An 18,578-nucleotide genomic window follows, 5' to 3' on the forward strand; every position below is an offset into this window, starting at 1 on the left:
AATTTTAGGGACGATAAAAATCATTATTGGAATTTTATCCCAAGCCTTAAGAAATCACAGAGAAAGCTTAGAGAAACAGTGGCTGTGCAGTGTCATATATTAAGGTTCCCGTTCCAAAAATGGTAGCCAGTTATTCATTCTCTGCCTTACTGGGAAAATGTGCTCTGGCTTCCAGTAAGAATGCAGATTTAGGCTTGTTTTAATGAAGAGATTCTTACTGATCAAATAATAGATGCAGTCTCCTGGTTGGTAAGAGAGTGAGAACCCTCCTGCCTGTAGGAGCATTTCTTGTGTCTTTGGGTCATTCAATAGTGGCCTTGCTTAGAAATGGATGACTTGGGTAACTAAGATCTCTTAGGCTTTCTCCAGCTTTGTGCTGTTTCTACCCACTACGCCAACAACAGTAGAAGTAGATGTCTTGTTTCCTCAGTGCTGCTCATAGATTGTAGCTCCCCTATTCTGCTTTCAAGGTCTTCCCACTCACCTACCTTACTTAAGTGCAAAGGACAAAGCAGGTTCAGAGTTAACACATTTCTTGAACCTTTTTTGAGAATATACTATGTCGTCTGCCCTAGTTTGTTCCCCATTAGGAGTTCTCATTACTGATGTCCAGCACCATTACCAACCTTTAGTCCCTGAAGGAAAAACAACTTTTGATGAGGAATGGGATAGGAGGGCCCATATCTGGGGAAGAAGGGAATAGGGGGAAATGGAATCAAAGACAAAAGAAGAAAGATGTGGAGAATTGACAGATCCAGCATAAGAGTGGAACTTTGCCTTTGAGTAATATAATCTTCATGAGTGTAAAGGTGGGCTATGGTCATAGTTACTGTAACTATTACCCAATGGTACCCTGCTGTGAGGGTAATGTATAAGATAGAAATGTGGGAATAGGACCTGGGGTGTAACTCAGTGGTAGAGCACTTGAGTAGCATGTATGAAGCTCTGTGTTCAATCCCTAGTGCCACCAAAAAAAAAAAAAAAGTGGGAGGGATTTTTGTGAGAGGAGAAAATAGAAATTTTATAACCTTTTTGATTACCAAAGAAGATAAGTATTTAAACCCTAGCTGTACTATTTTGTTGCCAAAGTCCCTCTACAGCATTTTAAACTTTTGTGTGTGTGTGTGTGTGTGTGTGTGTGTGTGTGTGTACACACACATTTATGTCCTTTGTTCTAACCATATTATTTTTGAGACTTTGAGGACAGTTAAACCTTTCTATGAAGTGTTTAGAGATCTTTGATCTAGAATGACAAGGACTGGGTGGCCCTGGAGTGATGCCCAGAAACCTTGACAGGAATGTACTGATGAGTCTCTGGGGAAGAGTACCTGTGCTTATCTGGAAGTCAGAACTCTTATTAAATTCTAGACTTGCCTTTTTTATTTTTGACTGGGGATTGAACCCAGGGGCATATTTTATCACTGTGCCCATCACCAGTCCTTTTACACACACACCCCTAGGGGTGCTTACCCACTGAGGGTCTAAGTTACTGAGACTGGTCTTGAACTTGATCCTCCTGCCTTAGCCTCAAGGGATTGCAGGCATGCATGCCACTGTGCCCACCACAAAGTGTCGTTTTTGACTATAGGGAATGAAAGATAGTTGTTCCCCCTTTGGTTTTATGTGGTGCTGAGGATCGAACCCAGTGCCTCACTCATGCTAGGAGAGTGCTCTACCTCTGAGCCACAACCCCAGCCCCTGCAAACACATTTTAATGTCAGCCCAGGCTAGACCTATTTGGGTTAATAAACATGCCATAGCATTTAGGACTGTTTGGGTCTCCCTGTACAGCACAGTGCCCTCCTCTGTTCCCATGACTCAGAAGGTGAGTTTGCATTTCACATGGGCCCAAAACTGGTCACCAGGCTGAGCCACCCAGACTTGGATCTTCCATCCCCGTCTCCTTTCCCCACAGGACCCTTTTGGAGAAAAGCGGGGCCACTTTGACTACCAGTCCCTCTTGATGCGCCTGGGACTGATTCGTCAGAAAGTGCTGGAGAGGCTCCATAATGAGAACGCCGAAATGGACTCTGATAGCAGCTCTTCTGGGACAGAGACAGATCTGCACGGGAGCCTGAGGGTTTAGACCCTGCCCCCCGTCCCCTCCCCCCACCTGAGAGTCCCAGCAAAGTCCCTTCCCCCACCCCAGGGATGGAGAGGCACTGTGTATCTCCCTCCAAACGTGACGTCATTCTGCAAGATGGCAAGAAGCAAGCTTGGATCCCAGGGTGTGGGAGTGGGGGGCTATTCCAATCTGACCTCCTTGGCGCTGGAGCACCTGGGGCTGTGTTCATCTTGGATCAGGGCCAAGGTACCTTTACAGGATCATCTATGACAAGGGCCTCTGGCAAAACAAAACAACAAACACACCTCTCTGCAAGGCCAGCTCCTTAGGGTTTAAAGACAGAAATTTCAGTTCCAAGAGGGAATGTGCCCAGATGATTTATGGGGATACCTGGAAGGAAGCTTTGGGGTAGGGGGCTGTTTGTGACACTTAAGCAGTCTGGGTGGTTGTCTGTGTCTGTCTTCAGTCTTGAAGCAGGGCTTCCCATTGCCCTTATCCTCCGTGCCCCCCTGCCCCTTTATCTCCCACGGGCCAGCATAATTTTGTTTTTCCTAATTTATAGTCACTGTTCTAGACAGACCAAAGAGAAGGAACAGTGGTGGAGTCTAGGCTGCTGATCAGTAAGCTTTACCTAGCACCTGAGCACCTTTCTCCCCTACCCCTCGTTCCCTTGCTCTTTTAGGTTTCAGACAGAACATAAACAGGACCAGGACTGAACCAGGTCTTGGTGAAGCCTGCACAGGCACCGTGAGAAGCCGGAAGTACTGTGTGTTCCCACAATCACTGATTTGAAAAGTTCCCAACACAGGCAGCTGCAGTGTGTATGGGATTAGAGCCACTACATAGAATAGTCTCTTAAAGATTTTCTTAAGTACTAGTCACAATGAGGATATTTTTTCTTGGGGATGGGGTAAACAGGGGAGACTGATGCTAGTCCTTATTGCATTTTGTTTGACTGACCTTGTGTATTTTCACCCCAGTCTGTAGTCCCCTACCTCACTTCAACCCCCAGGTAGCAGGAGTAGCCAATGGCAGAAGGGGATCTGGGCTGGGACTCTAGAGACTCCTTCCCCTCTCTCCCTTCCCCCTCCCAGCTGCTCTTTGTCACTGGCTCTGATGGGTGTTTGCCTGGCTGTGTTGCTTCTCTATTTGTATTTTAGCTGCAGTGATCCTTTAACTGGTTGGCTCAGAAAAGTGTTCTAGGTGCCCAATAATACTGGGCATCAAGGGAATTTCTCCTTCCCCTTTTTGATATGTTCTTCCCCTACTTCCAGATTCTTGCTGTTATGGACCCCCATGGAGTGTTGGTGATCCATGTGAAACAGGCCCAGTCAGTATCCAGCCACAGGCAGAAGAGAGGATAAGGTGTATCTGCCCTACCCACTGCTTTTAAGGTCTCTGCCTGATGGATCATGGGACTCCCCTAGGGGGGACAGTGGGGGAGGAAAATGGGGCACAAAAGAAGAGCTTCCTAAAGGGCAGGAAGAGGAACTGGGGAGTGGTACACTTGGGGAACAGAAGTTTATCTTGGCTGTCTGAAGAATAGGTCTCAACATGGAGACTCAAAGGGACCCTGCTTCCAATGTCCCTCCTCTTCCATTCCCAGAGCTACTCCAGGGCCGAGAAGAATGCCCTTGGTTTGTGGGTCCAGTGTTGTCTGTTATCCATCTAAGTGTTCCCACTTTGAAGTGACAATCTTCTCCTTGGCCCTGCCATGGGGCAGAGCATGTCTGGCATAGTGGCCTGACTTTTACGCCCTAATCTTGAGTTGAGGAAATATATGCACAGGAGTGAAAAGAGATGTCTTTATATCTGACTGTACATAAATGAAATTTTTTTTTCTTTTTTTTTTTTTTTTGGTGCAATAAAGTTTGTTTTGGCAGAAGGAGGAAGCGCCTATGGGTGTGGGAGGGGGTTTCTGTCAAGGAAGAATGGGATCATCTCAACCACTACACTCACCTGGGCCTGAATCTGTTAGGAGAGGAACTGTTCAGTGAATTGTCTGGAAGCTAAAAGACTTGGGTAACGTGGTATAGGCAGGACTGTTGGTGATTATTTCTCTGTTAGGGAAGGAGGGGCTTTTCAAGGGTGGCTGTGGCTCAGGTAGTCAATGAGCAGAAGGCCAGTTTCACCTCAATGACTTCCAAAAGCATTGAGGAATGAGCAATGCTGTGTAACAGGCAGAAGTAGTAATGGGCCTGTGCTACAGCTGATAAGGAAAGGATGTCTGCATGGAGAGACCACTGGATTTTAGCTTTCTAGTATTAAATGAGCACTTCTGAAGAATTTTGCGTTTACTTTGAGAGTGTAAACTCTGGCTTGGTCTCATCACCATCCTTGCTAGAGCAGAATCTTGCTTCCTGGGGCACATGGGCTTTTCCTCTTGGCTGGCCACATGTGTAGAAGGCATTGTACACATAATGTTCTGCCTGCCTGTACTGTGCAAAGCAGTGATATGGGAAAGCGTGGGTTCTGGTTAATAGACCCAGTTCTTTGGTGCTGTTTAAGCTGATAGCCTCTGGTAAATTACTTTGTCATCTGTGAAGTTAAGGATACCTATTTTTATTAATGCTGCAAGGATTAAATGTGTAATATAAGACAGTACAGGGTAGGTATTCAGTAAGATTCCCACCACTGAGGTTAGAGGGACCTGGTTATCAGTCTAGGGGGAGAACTAGCAGGGAATTTGAGGACCAAAACACAATGTTCACTATTGTTGAATTCTCCTCAAAGTTCTGTTTTCTTTCCTCCAGCTTAGCCACCATTCAACACTGACTTCTGTTTCCTTCACACTCAGACTTGGATCTGTCATAATGTAGATCCTCTACAGAGAAAGCTAGGAGAGACTGAATCAGTGACTGACTAGTTCACAAGGGTCTGCTAGTGTGTGATAAGGAGCATGGAATAATGAAGAGTTCTGAATTAGAGTGGTTATTCACTTTATGGCTACAGAAAAAACTATACTCTGTAGCCAGGATAAGCTTGTGTTCTGGGCCCAGCTCTTCCATGACCTTATAGATGACCTGCACAAGTCATATGTGCTTGCTGTACTTGTGTTACTCAGGTTCCCTTACTGGATAAAGGAAGCTTCCTCCAAAAGAGATGCAATGTGAAGGCACTTTTAAAAAATAAAAATACTGGGGGAAGAAAGAAAAACTTAGAACCTTTCTTTTATAAACAAAATTGTCCAGGTTTATTCACCAACAGTTCCTCCTTTTTCTCACTGCCTGCTACTGTGCATCCTTCCATACTAAATCAGGGAAGGGCTTCTCTGGCCTCCTCAGCTGTTATCTCCTGTGAGTAGAGGTCAGTGAAGAGAGCTGGCAGCCAGTAGTGGGCCTCCCCTGGGGCCTGCAAGTCCAGCCAGGCCAGCCCCTCCTTCAACAGGTGTTCCTGGGGGGAAAAGAAAGAATGCTTGAGAGGGGAGGTTCTGTGGGTAAAGTGTGGTAGGGAAGCAATCTCCAAACCTATTTTGGCTTCAGCAAGGTTTTCAAACAGCCTTTATGTGCCTTTGCACACTTACACAACCAAACTGGGATGCTGCTTGGCCTCATTTGCCTGAAGTGTGAAAATAACCACCAAGTCATTTAACATGTGCTGCTAGTGAATAGTAGAACCTGAGTAAAGTGGGATGTAGTGGAAGAACATAGGGCTCTTATTTTATGGCCTTGAGCAAATTACTGCTTCCATTCTCCCTGGAGAAAAGTAGAGATCACTGTTCTAGCTGTGAGTTGATTTGCTGGGAACAAATGTGAAGGACCACATTTATTTCTGATGGACTCACAGTTCCTATTCCTATGCAGGAAATATGCTCAATATTTACATTCTCCCACTTTACAGATGAAAAATCTAGATACTAAATTGCCTGGGTAAGGGAAAATCTACTGAAGCCAGAGCTCCTACGTTCTTATGCTGCTGCTTCCTCTTCACAACAGTCTTACATCAGCACATGAATATATATAAGGTTGTTATATAATATGCAATATATTGCTTAGTATATACTTATAGATACATAATTATAAGTAGTAATTAATTCCCTTCACTCTGTACTAGTTATTTCTAGCAGAAACTATATTAAGCTCCTGACCAGCAACTCCAGGTCGAGTATGTGCAGGAGAGTAAGTGGGCATTGGTGGTTCCTCAGTAGCAAGGGCAGCTGCTGTTAGTGCACCCCAGGGTTAGAGGCTTGCCTTAATGAGTTCTACCTTCTCAGCAGAGAGATGATGGGCTTCTCCTAGGGTGAAAACTGTAGCCTACAAGGCAAGAGTGAGCAGAGCAAGCCTAAAGTTCCTGCCTGTGTGGAACCCACCTCCCAACCAGGAGCCCATCTTTTCTGGGCCATTCCAAAATCACATACCAGCACTTGGCGCGCCCGCTCCGTCTCCCATTTAAGACTGGCTTTGATTTCACTGACAGTCACGTACCCATTTTTCTGAAGGAAGGAGCAGTGGGAACTGAGTCAGTTAAGAGTGCACTCCCCTAGAGCCCAGCACCTGCCCAGGAGCAGCACACTTATCTGAACAGGAGAAAGAGCTGCCCTTGGGCCAATCCTGAGAAAGTATGGGAAAAGAATGTTTAGAGAAGTGATTTTCAGGATGATAGGGGTAGTTTCGTGGGTTTGATCTTAATATGTGGGGTCCCAGATACTAAGATATTAAATTAGACTTGCAGAGAACTCTAATGCATGTCAAGGGAAGATTCAGAATGATAACTGATAGGAAGCAATGGTGATAATCATCACCTGTTAATCTAAAATATTTATAAATAGCTCTTGCCCTGCTTCATCCTACCTGTTCCACAAAATAAAAATTTTTAATAAAAAAGCCCATTCCTTAATTTTATTTTCATTAAAGAATTAAGGAAATGAACATGTCTTTCCTAAAATATACGATGGAGTTCTGGGGAAAGATGGTATATGCTTCAGGCATGCAAGGAATGAGAGGATTGGCAAGCAAAATTTTAAAACTTGTTTTGAAGAATCCACAAAGTAGCTTAAGAGGACATCAGAGAGTGTCTACCCCAGGAAATATAGTTAGTTGTCTGCATGTCTTTCTACCTGACTAGACTGTAAGCTCCTTGAGAGCAGGGACTTCATTGGACCTCTCTCTATATCTGCCCCACAGCCTAGCCCAGTGCTTTGCACTGTAGCTACTCAATAAATGTCTGCTGAATGAGCACAGGACTGAGTAGTTCATCCATAAGACAGTTTACAAAAGACCTGAGCAGTGGGGAGAAAGAGATAACAGCTCTCACACTCTCTAGGGGTGCACCATTACCTCTGCCAGCTGCAGCACCACAGTGTGATCCATATTGAGCTCAGCTGGAACAGACTGAATGAGGTAAGTACCGCCCACAGGGATGATGCCGAAGCCAGTGCCCAATGCCTTTAGTTTCTTGATGGCCCTGATCAGGTCGTCTCTGAGGTGAGGAAGAGCAGCTTAAAGACCCTTGGCAGATAAGACCTGACAACAATGCAGTTTCAGCTCTGCCCGAGGCAGGGTACCCTGAGAGAAGAGTCAAAGGGCACACAACACTCAACTACATCAGTAAAATGGCAGGTTAAACGGCACCAAAAAGTGCTTGGACACTGAAGGAAGATAGTACAGAAGTCAGATTGCACACTTGGCAAACCACTAATTCCAACACCCTAATAAAAGCAAAAAATAGAATACATGACCAGTGTAACTCCACGTTACGTACAACCACAAGAACGGGAAGTTATACTCCATGTATGTATGATGTCAAAATACATTCTACTGTTATGCCTAACTTTTTTTTTCTAAAAAGTAATAAGCATACTGAAGCTCATCAGGAAATATGGATAAGGTAGCTGAAGCCAACAGGGAGTAGTGTGAACTGTAGAGAATTTTTTTTTTCTTATTTCTGGTGTTGAGGATTGAACCCATGGCCTTTCACATGATAGGCAAGCGTTGTAAAACTAAGCTACTTTCCCAGTCCTTTAGAAATTCAACCCCAGGATTGCCAGATTTTCCGATTTCCCAGTTAACAACTTCAGGAAAGGCATAAAATGAGTAAATCATATATCCAGCCCACAAACTGGTTTATAACTGCTGCCAAAGCCTAGAAATGTTATCACCTAATCAACCAAGAATTGAGAACTTTTAGGTAGATTGAAATGCTTTCTCCAACCCCTTAGAAGAGCAGATTCAAATCTGTCTTGTCAGGCATGATGGCATACACCTTTAATCCCAGCAACCTGGGAGGCTGAGACAGGAGGATTGCAAGTTCAAAGCCAGACCCAGAAATTTAACCAGATCCTCAGCAACTTAGTGAGACTATCTAAAAATAAGAAAAAAATAAAAAGGACTGGTCATGTATTCAGTGATAATGCACCCCTGTATTCAATCCCCAGTAACCCCACGAAATACTCTTTCAAATGCACTAGGTCACCTCATTTGCAGTGAGTATGGCTAATAATCTTGTCATAACTTCCTTTTTGAATATTCCTGGTCTTTATGATCTCATTCTGGGATAGCTCTTTGGGAGCTACATCTAAAACAACCACAAATTTCTTCTCTAATTGGACTCTCTATGTTTTAGAGGCTTGTGAACCAGGCCAATATACCCCATTATATCACTCTGATCTCTAAGCCCAGAATTTCTTTTCTTCTTCTTCTTCTTCTTTTTTTTTTTAAATGGTGCTGGGAATTGAACCCAGGGCCTTGTGCATGTAAAGCAAGCACTCTACCAAATGAGCTATATCCCCAGCCCCTCTATGCCCAGCATTTCTAAGGGCTACATCTGTCTCCTTGGCTTCAAATAATCTCAAAATCCATGTACATATAAGTTTTAAACAATACATATGTATGAAAAATGCTAATACCACAAAATGTATACAAGTTGTAAATTCTTAGTTGAGAGACAAATGTTTTGTTTCATTTTTGTTTTTTTGTGGAACTGGGGATTGAACCTAGGTGTACTTCAGCTGGATTAAGTGCTGGTTTAAGGACTGAACCACACTTCCAGCCCTTTTTTGTATTTTACTTGGAGAGAAGGTCTAAGATGCTGAGGCTGGCTTTGCATTCAGCATCCCCCTGCCTCAGCCTCCAGAGCTGGCTGGGGGAAATTCAGGCATGCATCAGTGTGCCTGGACAAAATGAGGTGTGTTTATCTTCTTTTTTTTCAGTGCTAGGGATCATACAGGATCTCACACATGCAAAGGATATGGTCAAAAACTGAGCCACATCCCTAGCCGCCTTTCTTAAAAAATAGGTCTCTGTAGTTTTCTCATATGAAAATATATTTTTTTCTGACCATACAGAGCAATAAAAACAGTTCACAGCTGGGCATGTTGGTGCAGCGAACAATCCCAACAATTTGGGAGGCTGAGGCCGAAGGATGAGAAGTCTGAGGCCAGCCTCAGCATATTAGTAAGACTTTTAGCAACTTAGCAAGACTTTGTCTCAAAAAATAAAAAGGGATATAACTTAGTGGTAAAGTACCTCTGGGTTCAATCCCTAGTACTGAAAAAAATAAAATTAAGAAACAAAAATCATGGGCTGGGGATGTGGCTCGGTGATAGAGCGCTTGCCTAGCATGTGTGAGACACTGGGTTTGATTCTCAGCACCACATATTAATAAATTATTAAAATTAATGTCTATTGACAACTAAAAATAAAAAAAATCAGCACCTAAGATAGCCTACACATATGAGGAGTAGGGAGAAGATTTCCATCTAGGGCTAAACATAGTGGCACATGCATGTAATCCCAGAGACTAGGGAGACAGAGGCAGGAAGATGGCAAGTTCAAGGCCAGCATCAGCAACTCAGTGAGGCCCTAAGCAATTTAATGAAACTCTGTTTCAAAATAAAAAGGGTTAGGGATGTGGCTCAGGAGTTAAACTCCCCTGGATTCAAATCCTGGTACCAAAACAAAAATTATTATAAATAAATGAATAAATAAATGATTTCCATCTGACTTTAAAGACCTCTAAAAGGGGTGCAAGGCAACACCTACTGGCTGACATCCTGGGCGAACTTGCCCCTTCCTTTTAACACTTGTTGATGTAGTTCCTCCAGAGTTATCAGACCTGTTGGAGAGGGAGACAGAAAGCAGATGAAGAGATTACCTTTATGGCTGCAATGTTCTTGATATAAGGGCTGTGTCTGTTTATCGCCAACAATTTATAACTGTTTTTTTTTGTTGTTGTTGTTGTTTTTGATACTGTTAATTGAACCCAGGAGCACGTGAATCCAGCTTTTTAAAATTTTTTATTATGAGACAAGGTCTAAGTTGCTCAGGGCTTTGCTAAATTACTAAAGCTGACCCTGAACTTGTGTTCCTCAGCTTCAACCTCTTGAGTAGCTGGGATAACAGACATGTGCCCCCATACCCAATCTAGAATACTTCAATTACAAATTTTTTTTAGTTGTTGATAAAGTTTTATTTTATTATTTGTTTTTTTACATACAGTACTGAGAATTAAACCCAGTGCCTCACACATACTAAGCAAGCACTCTACCACTAAGCCACAACCCTAGCCCCATCAGATGACTATTTGTAACATCACGTTTTCAGGAATGCAGACTCAGTTGGCATCCTACACCTCAAAAAGGCAGTGTAGGCCTGTAGTTATTAATGAGAAAATCATAACCCAGATGCATCACACATCATGGGACAAAACTACTTCCTACTTCCCTTCTATTTTCTGTAATGAGGCAGGAATGGATATTCCCAGCCAAAGATCTTTCGAGAATAGACAACTGGCCAGATGCAGTGTAAGCCTGTAATCTCAGCAACTTGGAAGACTGAGATAGGAGGATCACAAATTTGTTGACAGCTTCAGCAATGTTAAAGACCTGTTTCAAAAAAGAAAAGGCACTTGGGATGTAACTCAGTTGTAAATCACCCATGTATTAGAAAAACGAAAAGAGGGGCAGGGGATGTGGCTCAAGCAGTAGCGCACTCGCCTGGCATGCGTGCGGCCCGGGTTCGATCCTCAGCACCACATACAAACAAAGATGTTGTGTCCGCCGAAAACTAAAAAATAAATATTAAAATTCTCTCTCTCTAAAAAAAGAAAAACAAAAAGAGGGCAGGGGGTGTGGGAAATGATCATTCAGGTAATTCTAGTTACCCTTAGCTGTGGAGACATGCCATGGATTCAACTGCATAAAACAGCTAAGATGTATCTCAAGACCTTGCAGGTTTGCAGACTACAGGATAGAAAAGATAATCTTTTGAGGGCTTCTACTCAAGAGAAGTTCAATGCCCAATCCATGAACTTCACCACTGCCCTCACCTCCATTCCGATGCTTTAGAGCCAGGCACACTTCGATAATCTGGACGCCCAACTCATAATAGAAGTCCCCCACGCCCAGCATCTCGGACCAAAATCCTTTTCCAGCTATAAGAGAGAAAAAAACAAAAGCTAAGTTATTCAATAATTTTCACCCTATCTGTTCTTCTAACAGTGGACTTTAACATCTATTTTGTGAGTAATCTTGTTGCCTAGCTTTAAGTCCTGCTCTACTTGCTACTCAAGATTCTCTGTGACAGACAACCTGCCTCTTGAGAACTGCTCAAAAAACAGGCTCAGACAGTTCCAAAGGGTGGGCAATGTCAAAGTCCTTTTTGGGGCTGAGGTTACAGTTCAGTGGTTTTCCTTTTCCAAAGCATACAGTGAAATATAGTAGGAGATATAATCTAGACAAGGCTAAGAGAAAAAATAGGCAAACTTGGCATTGGAAAATCCACTGAAGTCAAGCAGGTTAAGCATGCCCGCAATCATAGATACTTGGGAGGGGCTGGGGATGTGGCTCAAGCGGTTGCGATCGCCTGGTATGCGTGCGACCCGGGTTCGATCCTCAGCACCACATACCAACAAAGATGTTGCGTCTGCCGAGAACTGAAAAATAAATATTAAAAAAAACAAATTGTCTCTCTCTCTCTCTCCTCTCTCTTAAAAAAAAAAAATAGATACTTGGGAGGCTGCCTCTGCAACTTAGATAGACACTATCCCAAAATGAAAATTAAAAAGGGCTGGGGATATAAAACAACCCTGAGTTCAATCCCCATTTTAAAATAATAATAATATTTAATAAGCCCAGAGCAGGGTTGCAGACCTGTCATCCCAGCAGGGTAGAAGAATCCTAAGTTCAAGGAAGAGCCAACCTCAACAACTTAGTGAGGCTTTAAGTAATTTGTTGAGTCCCTGTCTCAAAACAAAAAACAAAAAAGGGCTGGAGATGTAGCTCAATGGTAAAGGACCCCTGCATTCAATCTTCCATATGAAAAAACTAAAATACATTTAATAGGGGCTGGGGATGTGGCTCAAGCAGTAGCATGCTCGCCTGGCATGCGTGCGGCCCGGGTTCAATCCTCAGCACCACATACAAACAAAGATGTTGTGTCCGCCGAAAACTAAGAAATAAATATTAAAAAATTCTCTCTCTTAAAAAAAAAAAAATAAAATAAAATACATTTAATACACCTAATCTATGCAATGTCATAGGTTAGAAACACATTACACTGTAGAGTATCAGTTATTTACCCTTCTGATCAAACTCATGCTGCCCAGCATCCAAGAGTATTTTGCTCACATATCATTAACCTAGAAAAAAGCTAAATTCATAGTATGGTTTCTGGTGAATACCAATTGCTTTTATAGCACTACCAAGGTGAACCATCCTACAATGGGGACCATCTATGTCGTTTAATTATTAGTGTTATTTACCGCTGCAATTACAAGACAGGATCAGTCAAGACTCTGGGTTCATCTCCTATATCCCCAACCCCCCAAATTATAGGATAGTCAGGAGACTTCCACTTCCTTTTTTATATAGCTCTTCGTTGACTATATGACCACAAAGTACCTTCATTAATAGTATTTTTTTTTAATTTTTATTTTTTAGTTTTCAGTGGACACAACATCTTTGTTTTTGCATGTGGTACTGAGGATCGAACCCGGACTGCATGCATGCCAGGCAAGCGTGCTACCACTTGAGCCACATCCCCAGCCCCAGTATTTTTTTAATATTTATTTTTTTTATTTGTAGTTGGCCACAATTCCATTTATTTATTTATTTATTTATTTATTTATTTTTATGCGGTGCTGAGGATTGAACCCAGGGCCTTGCACTTGCTAGGTGAGTGCTCTACTACTGAGCCACAACTTCAGCCCCAAAAGTAGTTTTTTTTTTTAAATAGGGGGAAATGCCATTAAAACAACAAAAACACCCCCACTACAGATTATTCAAGGGAGAATCATAGGGCCCTGGCTACTTGTTCTTCACTCTAGTCTTTAAATCTTCCCAGCAGAATAGACACTAGCCATCTTGCTAGGTACTCCCTAAAGATGACATCTTCTGGCTTTTCTTATAGGCCCTTCTAAGGGGTTAGAAGGTAGATAAGCTTCTGTCCCTAGCAGCCCTATGAGGACACTGGACCGCTACAATTTCTTACAGGCTAGAGGATCCACTCCAATGGTTGCACACATGTCCTGGAACTGTACCCGGAACTCAGGATTCTTCCTTATCTCCTGCTTGTGCTTGCTGGCAAATTCCTCCAGGTTGGTCTTGAACATGTCCAACTGTTTTGACATCTGTTGGAAGGACAAAGGGTAGCTTAGGAGCAGTCCAGGAGATAATTAGCTGCCCAAAATAAGCTCCTGGTCCGTTGCAAGGAAAAAGCTGAAATAACGTGTCTCCTTCAGGCTTACAATTATGCTGTTTATTGTCTCCTCTTTTTATCCCTACTTGTGCACAGTTGTCAGAAGTGAGATGCTATACTTTTTCCTCAGTTCTAAACTACACATTTTTTCATGTATCCCTGTTCTAAAATCAGGATACATCCAATAATAATCAACAAGCATGTCTAACGTGATATTCCCCCCCCAAAAAAGTTAATAAATTGAAGGTATATCTAATAATCCATTTTGTCTTTGAAATAAGGGAATGCAGTGTTCCGATAGTGGGAAATCTTCAGCCACTAATGAAAAGCTAGGTAGGAAAAAAATGAAGTCTGGCATGAATTAGGATTATAGTGGTTATTTAACCTGAGTCATGGATCTCCTTAGGGATCAATTCCACATAAAGAAATGGGGGATTGGGGTTGTGGCTCAGCAAAAGAGCACTCACCTAGCATGTGTGAGCACTGAGTTCAATCCTCAGCACCAATATAAACAAACAAACAAACAAATAAATAAATAAATAAATAAATGTACTGTGTCCAACTACAACACACACACACACACACACATATATATTTTTTAAGGAAATTGTGGGGGGGGAGCAGCTGAATATCAGAGCAAACACAATAAAGTTTGTGGATTCTATGAATTTTTATTTATATTACCCCTTCTTTCATTTTCCCTAATTAATAAAGACTATCTACCCCAGCCAACATTTTCCACTTTTTTTTTTTTTTTTGTACCAGGGATTGAACCCAAGAGCACTTAACCACTGAGCCGTATCCCCAGGCCTTTTTAATTTTTATTTTTAGACAGAGCCTCACTAAGTTGCTGAGGCTGACTTTGAACTTACAACCCTCCTGACTCAGCCTCCCAAGCCACCAGAATTACATGTGTCACTGCACCTGGCATAAAGACTATCTTCTGGGGGCTGGGGATGTGGCTCAAGCGGTAGCGCGCTCGCCTGGCATGCGTGCGGCCCGGGTTCGATCCTCAGCACCACATACCAACAAAGATGTTGTGTCCGCCGAGAACTAAAAAATAAATGTTAAAAAAAATTCTCTCTTTCTCTCTCTCTCCTCTCTCACTCTCTCTTTAAAAAAAAAAAAAAAAAAAAAAGACTATCTTCTATCCTTCCAAAAATAACCATTCCTGGTCCAATATCTTCTCATTTGCAACATAAAACTATCAGAAGCTGGGCACAGTGGCACATACATGAAATCACAGGTACTCGAAGGCTGAGGCAGGAGAATCCCAAGTTCAAAAGCCAGCCAAACAACTTAGTGAGGCCCTAAGCAACTTAATAAAACCTTGTCTCAAATAAAAAATAGGGGCTGGGGATACAGCTCATTTGGTAGAGTGCTTGCCTTGCATGCACAAGGCCCTGGGTTTGATTCCCAGCAGCACAATCAATCAATCAATAATAAAAAGGAATAGGGATGTGACTTAGTGGCACAGCACATAAGCTCAGCATATTCAAGGTCTTGGCTTGGGGACCAGCATCACAAAAAATAATATATTAAAAGCCCAAAAAGACTTTTATCAAATCATTCTAAAGCCAAGCATTAGGGGACATACCTGTAGCCCCAGCTACTCTGAAGATTAAAGGATCACTTCAAAACTAGTGTAACACTTTTTTTAATTTTGTATTTTACATTTATGTGGTGCTAAGGATCGAACCCAGTGCCTCGTGCATGCTAGGCAAGCACTCTACCACTGAGCCACAATCCCAGGCCCGATTAAAGGATCATTTCAGCCCAAGCATACAAGACCAGCCTGGGGGCTGGGGATGTGGCTCAAGTGGTAGCGCGCTGGCTTAGCATGCGTGCGGCCCGGGTTCGATCCTCAGCACCACATACAAACGAAGATGTTGTATCCGCCAAGAACTAAGAAAAAAATAAATAAATGTTAAAATTCTCTCTCTCTCTCTCTCTGTCCCCCCCCCTCACTCTTTAAAAAAAAAAAAAAAAAAAAAGACCAGCCTGGGCAACAGAGCAATACCTCATCTCAAAAAAAAAAACCACTCAGAAAGTGAGAAATTATATCCCATCGATGTATGATATATCACAGTGCATAAATTGCATTCTGCTGTCATGTATAATTAATTATAACAAATAAAAAATAAATAAAATGAATAGCTTTTCCACTTACAACCCATGTGACATTGGATAAATTACTCAGTGTCTCAATGTTCTTAATTCTAAACTAATTGAGTTCTTTCTTTATAAGTGTGAATCAAATCTGAATTTTCAAAATCAAAATGGAGTCACTGTGTCTGTACTCCCAAAATAATAAGCTGGGAGCCTATAAAGGAAGAGTTCTTAGATTCATCTATAGATTCATACATGACTACAAGATTAAAACTATCACAAAAGGTTGTCAGAACCACAAGCTTGCACAGAGTCCACTACAAACTTTTATGAAAACTACTTCTACAAAAACATCTGCCCATCTGCTATCTATTCAACCTCAGGCTGATGCCACTTTTGTTATTTATCATTGTGACCAAGACTATTGTTTCAAAATATACAATGCAATCCTCTTCATTTTCATCTTTAAAAACTTCCTTTTGGCTGGGTTTGGTGGTGCACACTATAATCCCAGCAGCTGGTGAGGCTGAGGCAAGGAGGATCCCAAGTTCAAAGCCAGCCTTAGCAAGGCACTAAGCAACTCAGTGAGACCTTGCCTCTAAATAAAATACAAAATAGGGGAGCTGGGTTTGTGTCTCAGTGGTAGAGCACTTGCCTAGCATGTGTGAGGCACTGGGTTTAATTCTCAGCACCACATATAAATAAATGAATAAAATAAAGTTTCATCAACATCTAAAAATACAAACTAGAGGGGCTGGGGATGTGGCTCAAGCAGTATCGCGCTCGCCTGGCATGCACCGGGGGCTGGGTTTGAACCTCAGCACCACATAAAAATTAAAATAAATAAATAAATAAAGATGTGTCCACTGAAAACTAAAAAATAAATACTTAAAAAAAATACAAAATAGGGGCGCTGGGGGTGTGGCTCAAGCGGTAGCGCGCACTCGCCTGGCATGCAAGTGGCCCGGTTCGATCCTCAGCACCACATACAAACAAAGATGTTGTGTCCCCCGAATACTAAAAAAAAAATAAAATATTAAAAAATTCTCTCTCTCCCCCTCTCTCTTTAAAAAAAAAAAATTCCCTATTAAAAACAGAACTTAAAAAAAAATACAAAATAGGGCTGGGGATGTGGTTGAGTGCCCCTGAGTTCAATTCCTGGTATCAAAAATAAAAGCCAGCCTCAGCATCTTAATGAGGCCCTAAGCAACTTATCAAGACCCTGTCTCAAAACATTAAAAAAAGGGGGGGGGCTGGGAATGTGACTTGTGGTTGAGTTCCCTGGGTTCAATTCCTGGTTAAAAAAAAGAAAGAAAGAAGGAAGGAAGGAAAGAAAGAAAAATAAACTTCTCTTTGCCTCAATCTGTTTGTATATGGACATAACTAACTGTGGCATGTATATTCCCAATGCAGTGCTACTCCCAATAAGTATCAGTAAATAGTCTTTGGAGAATCCGATTTTTCTTTTTTTTTTTTAATTTTAGCTTGACATAGGATTTTAATGACTGAACAAGATGGCTTATGTAAAAAGTAGACAAAGGCTGGGGATGTAGCTCAGTGGTAGAGGGCTAACCTAGCATTTACAAGGCCCTGAGTTCAATCCCAGCACCAAAATTAACAAATATATAAAATTAAGAGACAAGTGCCTGGAACCTTATAAGCATTTAAATCACTCAAAAACGTTAGCTAGTATTATTAGCAAGTCGCCTAAAAGATCATAGCAGCCCAGAAATCCGGATTTGCCAGACACTCTACTTTTATTTCAATCTAAACAATGTAGTTCACATCAATGATGTCCTGACCAGCCCTGTTATGTCTCCCTCCCTGGCTGAAGCCCTCCAATCACTCACCTGGGCCAGCTGGTCCTCTGCCAAGACAGTCCCTCGCTCCTTATACTTGGCCTGTCAAACAAAGAAACAAACATGAGCTGAGGAAGTGGGCCGTGGGGACTCCCACTTTTGCTGCCTCTGCTGGAGTATAAAAAGAGAAAGGTCTCTTTCTAAAGTGTTTTTAGGAAGAACAGGGTGAGGGAATAGAGTCGATGGCTTCTGTCTGTGATCAAATTGAGGAAACGCGGGAAAGAACTAGTGGACATGGGGATGTTGACACGTCAATCCACCAGGAGCTGGAGAGACTCGGTTCCCCAGTGCCCAAAAAGCCTGTCTTAGTATCTGCTGCGAGGCGATGGAAGGGTATAGAACTCTGCACTGGGAGAACTCGGTTTCTCACGGAATAGGGGTGGGCTGGGGTCGACCTCTTCGCCCTCACCTCCGCAAGCTTCTTCTTGGCGATGGCGCCAGCTCCCACGCCTCGGCGGTGCATCCCCGCCCTGGGCCCGCGGGCCACCCCGCTACCGGGACCCCAGATCTCCTAGTCCAGGGTGCTGCCGCCGGCTCCAACACGGAAGCCCCGGCAGAGCGTCATCCAAGCGCGCCGGAAGTGACGCCCCACTTCCTTCCTCGGCGCCAAGGGTCTCCCTCTGCCACGGACCCGGCCCCGCCTTATTCTGGTGGCAAAAATCCGCAAACCCCGAAAGCACCGGAGGGTTGACGTCCGCGGATGAAAACCCCGACTACTGTTGTATTGCTCCCCGCATCCTGCGCGCGTTGTCGCCTCAGGTCCTTGGAGTTCCCGCAACTACCACTCCACTGCATGGAGGTCGATAAATCTTCCTCTGACTTTTTAAAAATAGCTGATAAAGTTATAAATGAACCAGGTTTTTTGTTGTTATTGTTTTCCCGATGCTGGAGGTCGAACTCAGGGACGCTTTA

The 18,578-nt window shown here is 42.9% G+C and overlaps 2 protein-coding genes across 4 annotated transcripts in view; one reads left to right on the forward strand and one right to left on the reverse strand.

The window, feature by feature from the left end:
• Ube2z (ubiquitin conjugating enzyme E2 Z) overlaps positions 1–7,242 on the forward strand; it is a 21,496-nt gene extending 14,254 nt beyond the window's left edge. The window contains exons 7-8 of one of the 3 annotated variants that reach the window (XR_013436101.1): positions 1,916–2,311; positions 3,340–7,242. Coding sequence is in view for 1 of the 3 variants with exons in the window: in XM_078042188.1 (XP_077898314.1) it covers positions 1,916–2,086 (171 nt within the window). In the remaining 2 variants the exon portion in view is untranslated. Of the gene's footprint in view, positions 1–1,915 lie in introns of all 3 variants that reach the window. The other 2 variants (XM_078042189.1, XM_078042188.1) reach the window with 2 other exon arrangements.
• On the reverse strand, positions 5,231–18,236 carry Snf8 (SNF8 subunit of ESCRT-II). Its single transcript, XM_005321707.4, has 8 exons — positions 18,076–18,236; positions 17,658–17,708; positions 13,492–13,630; positions 11,330–11,434; positions 10,045–10,117; positions 7,342–7,483; positions 6,423–6,497; positions 5,231–5,458 (listed from the first exon to the last, which is right to left on the reverse strand). The coding sequence occupies exons 1-8, from the start codon at positions 18,127–18,129 to the stop codon at positions 5,321–5,323; spliced, it is 777 nt and encodes a 258-aa protein (XP_005321764.1). The 5' UTR covers positions 18,130–18,236; the 3' UTR covers positions 5,231–5,320.
• Positions 18,237–18,578: the final 342 nt, after the last annotated feature.

Source organism: Ictidomys tridecemlineatus, chromosome 3 (genome assembly GCF_052094955.1).
Source record: "Ictidomys tridecemlineatus isolate mIctTri1 chromosome 3, mIctTri1.hap1, whole genome shotgun sequence".
Taxonomy (NCBI): Eukaryota; Metazoa; Chordata; class Mammalia; order Rodentia; family Sciuridae; genus Ictidomys; species Ictidomys tridecemlineatus.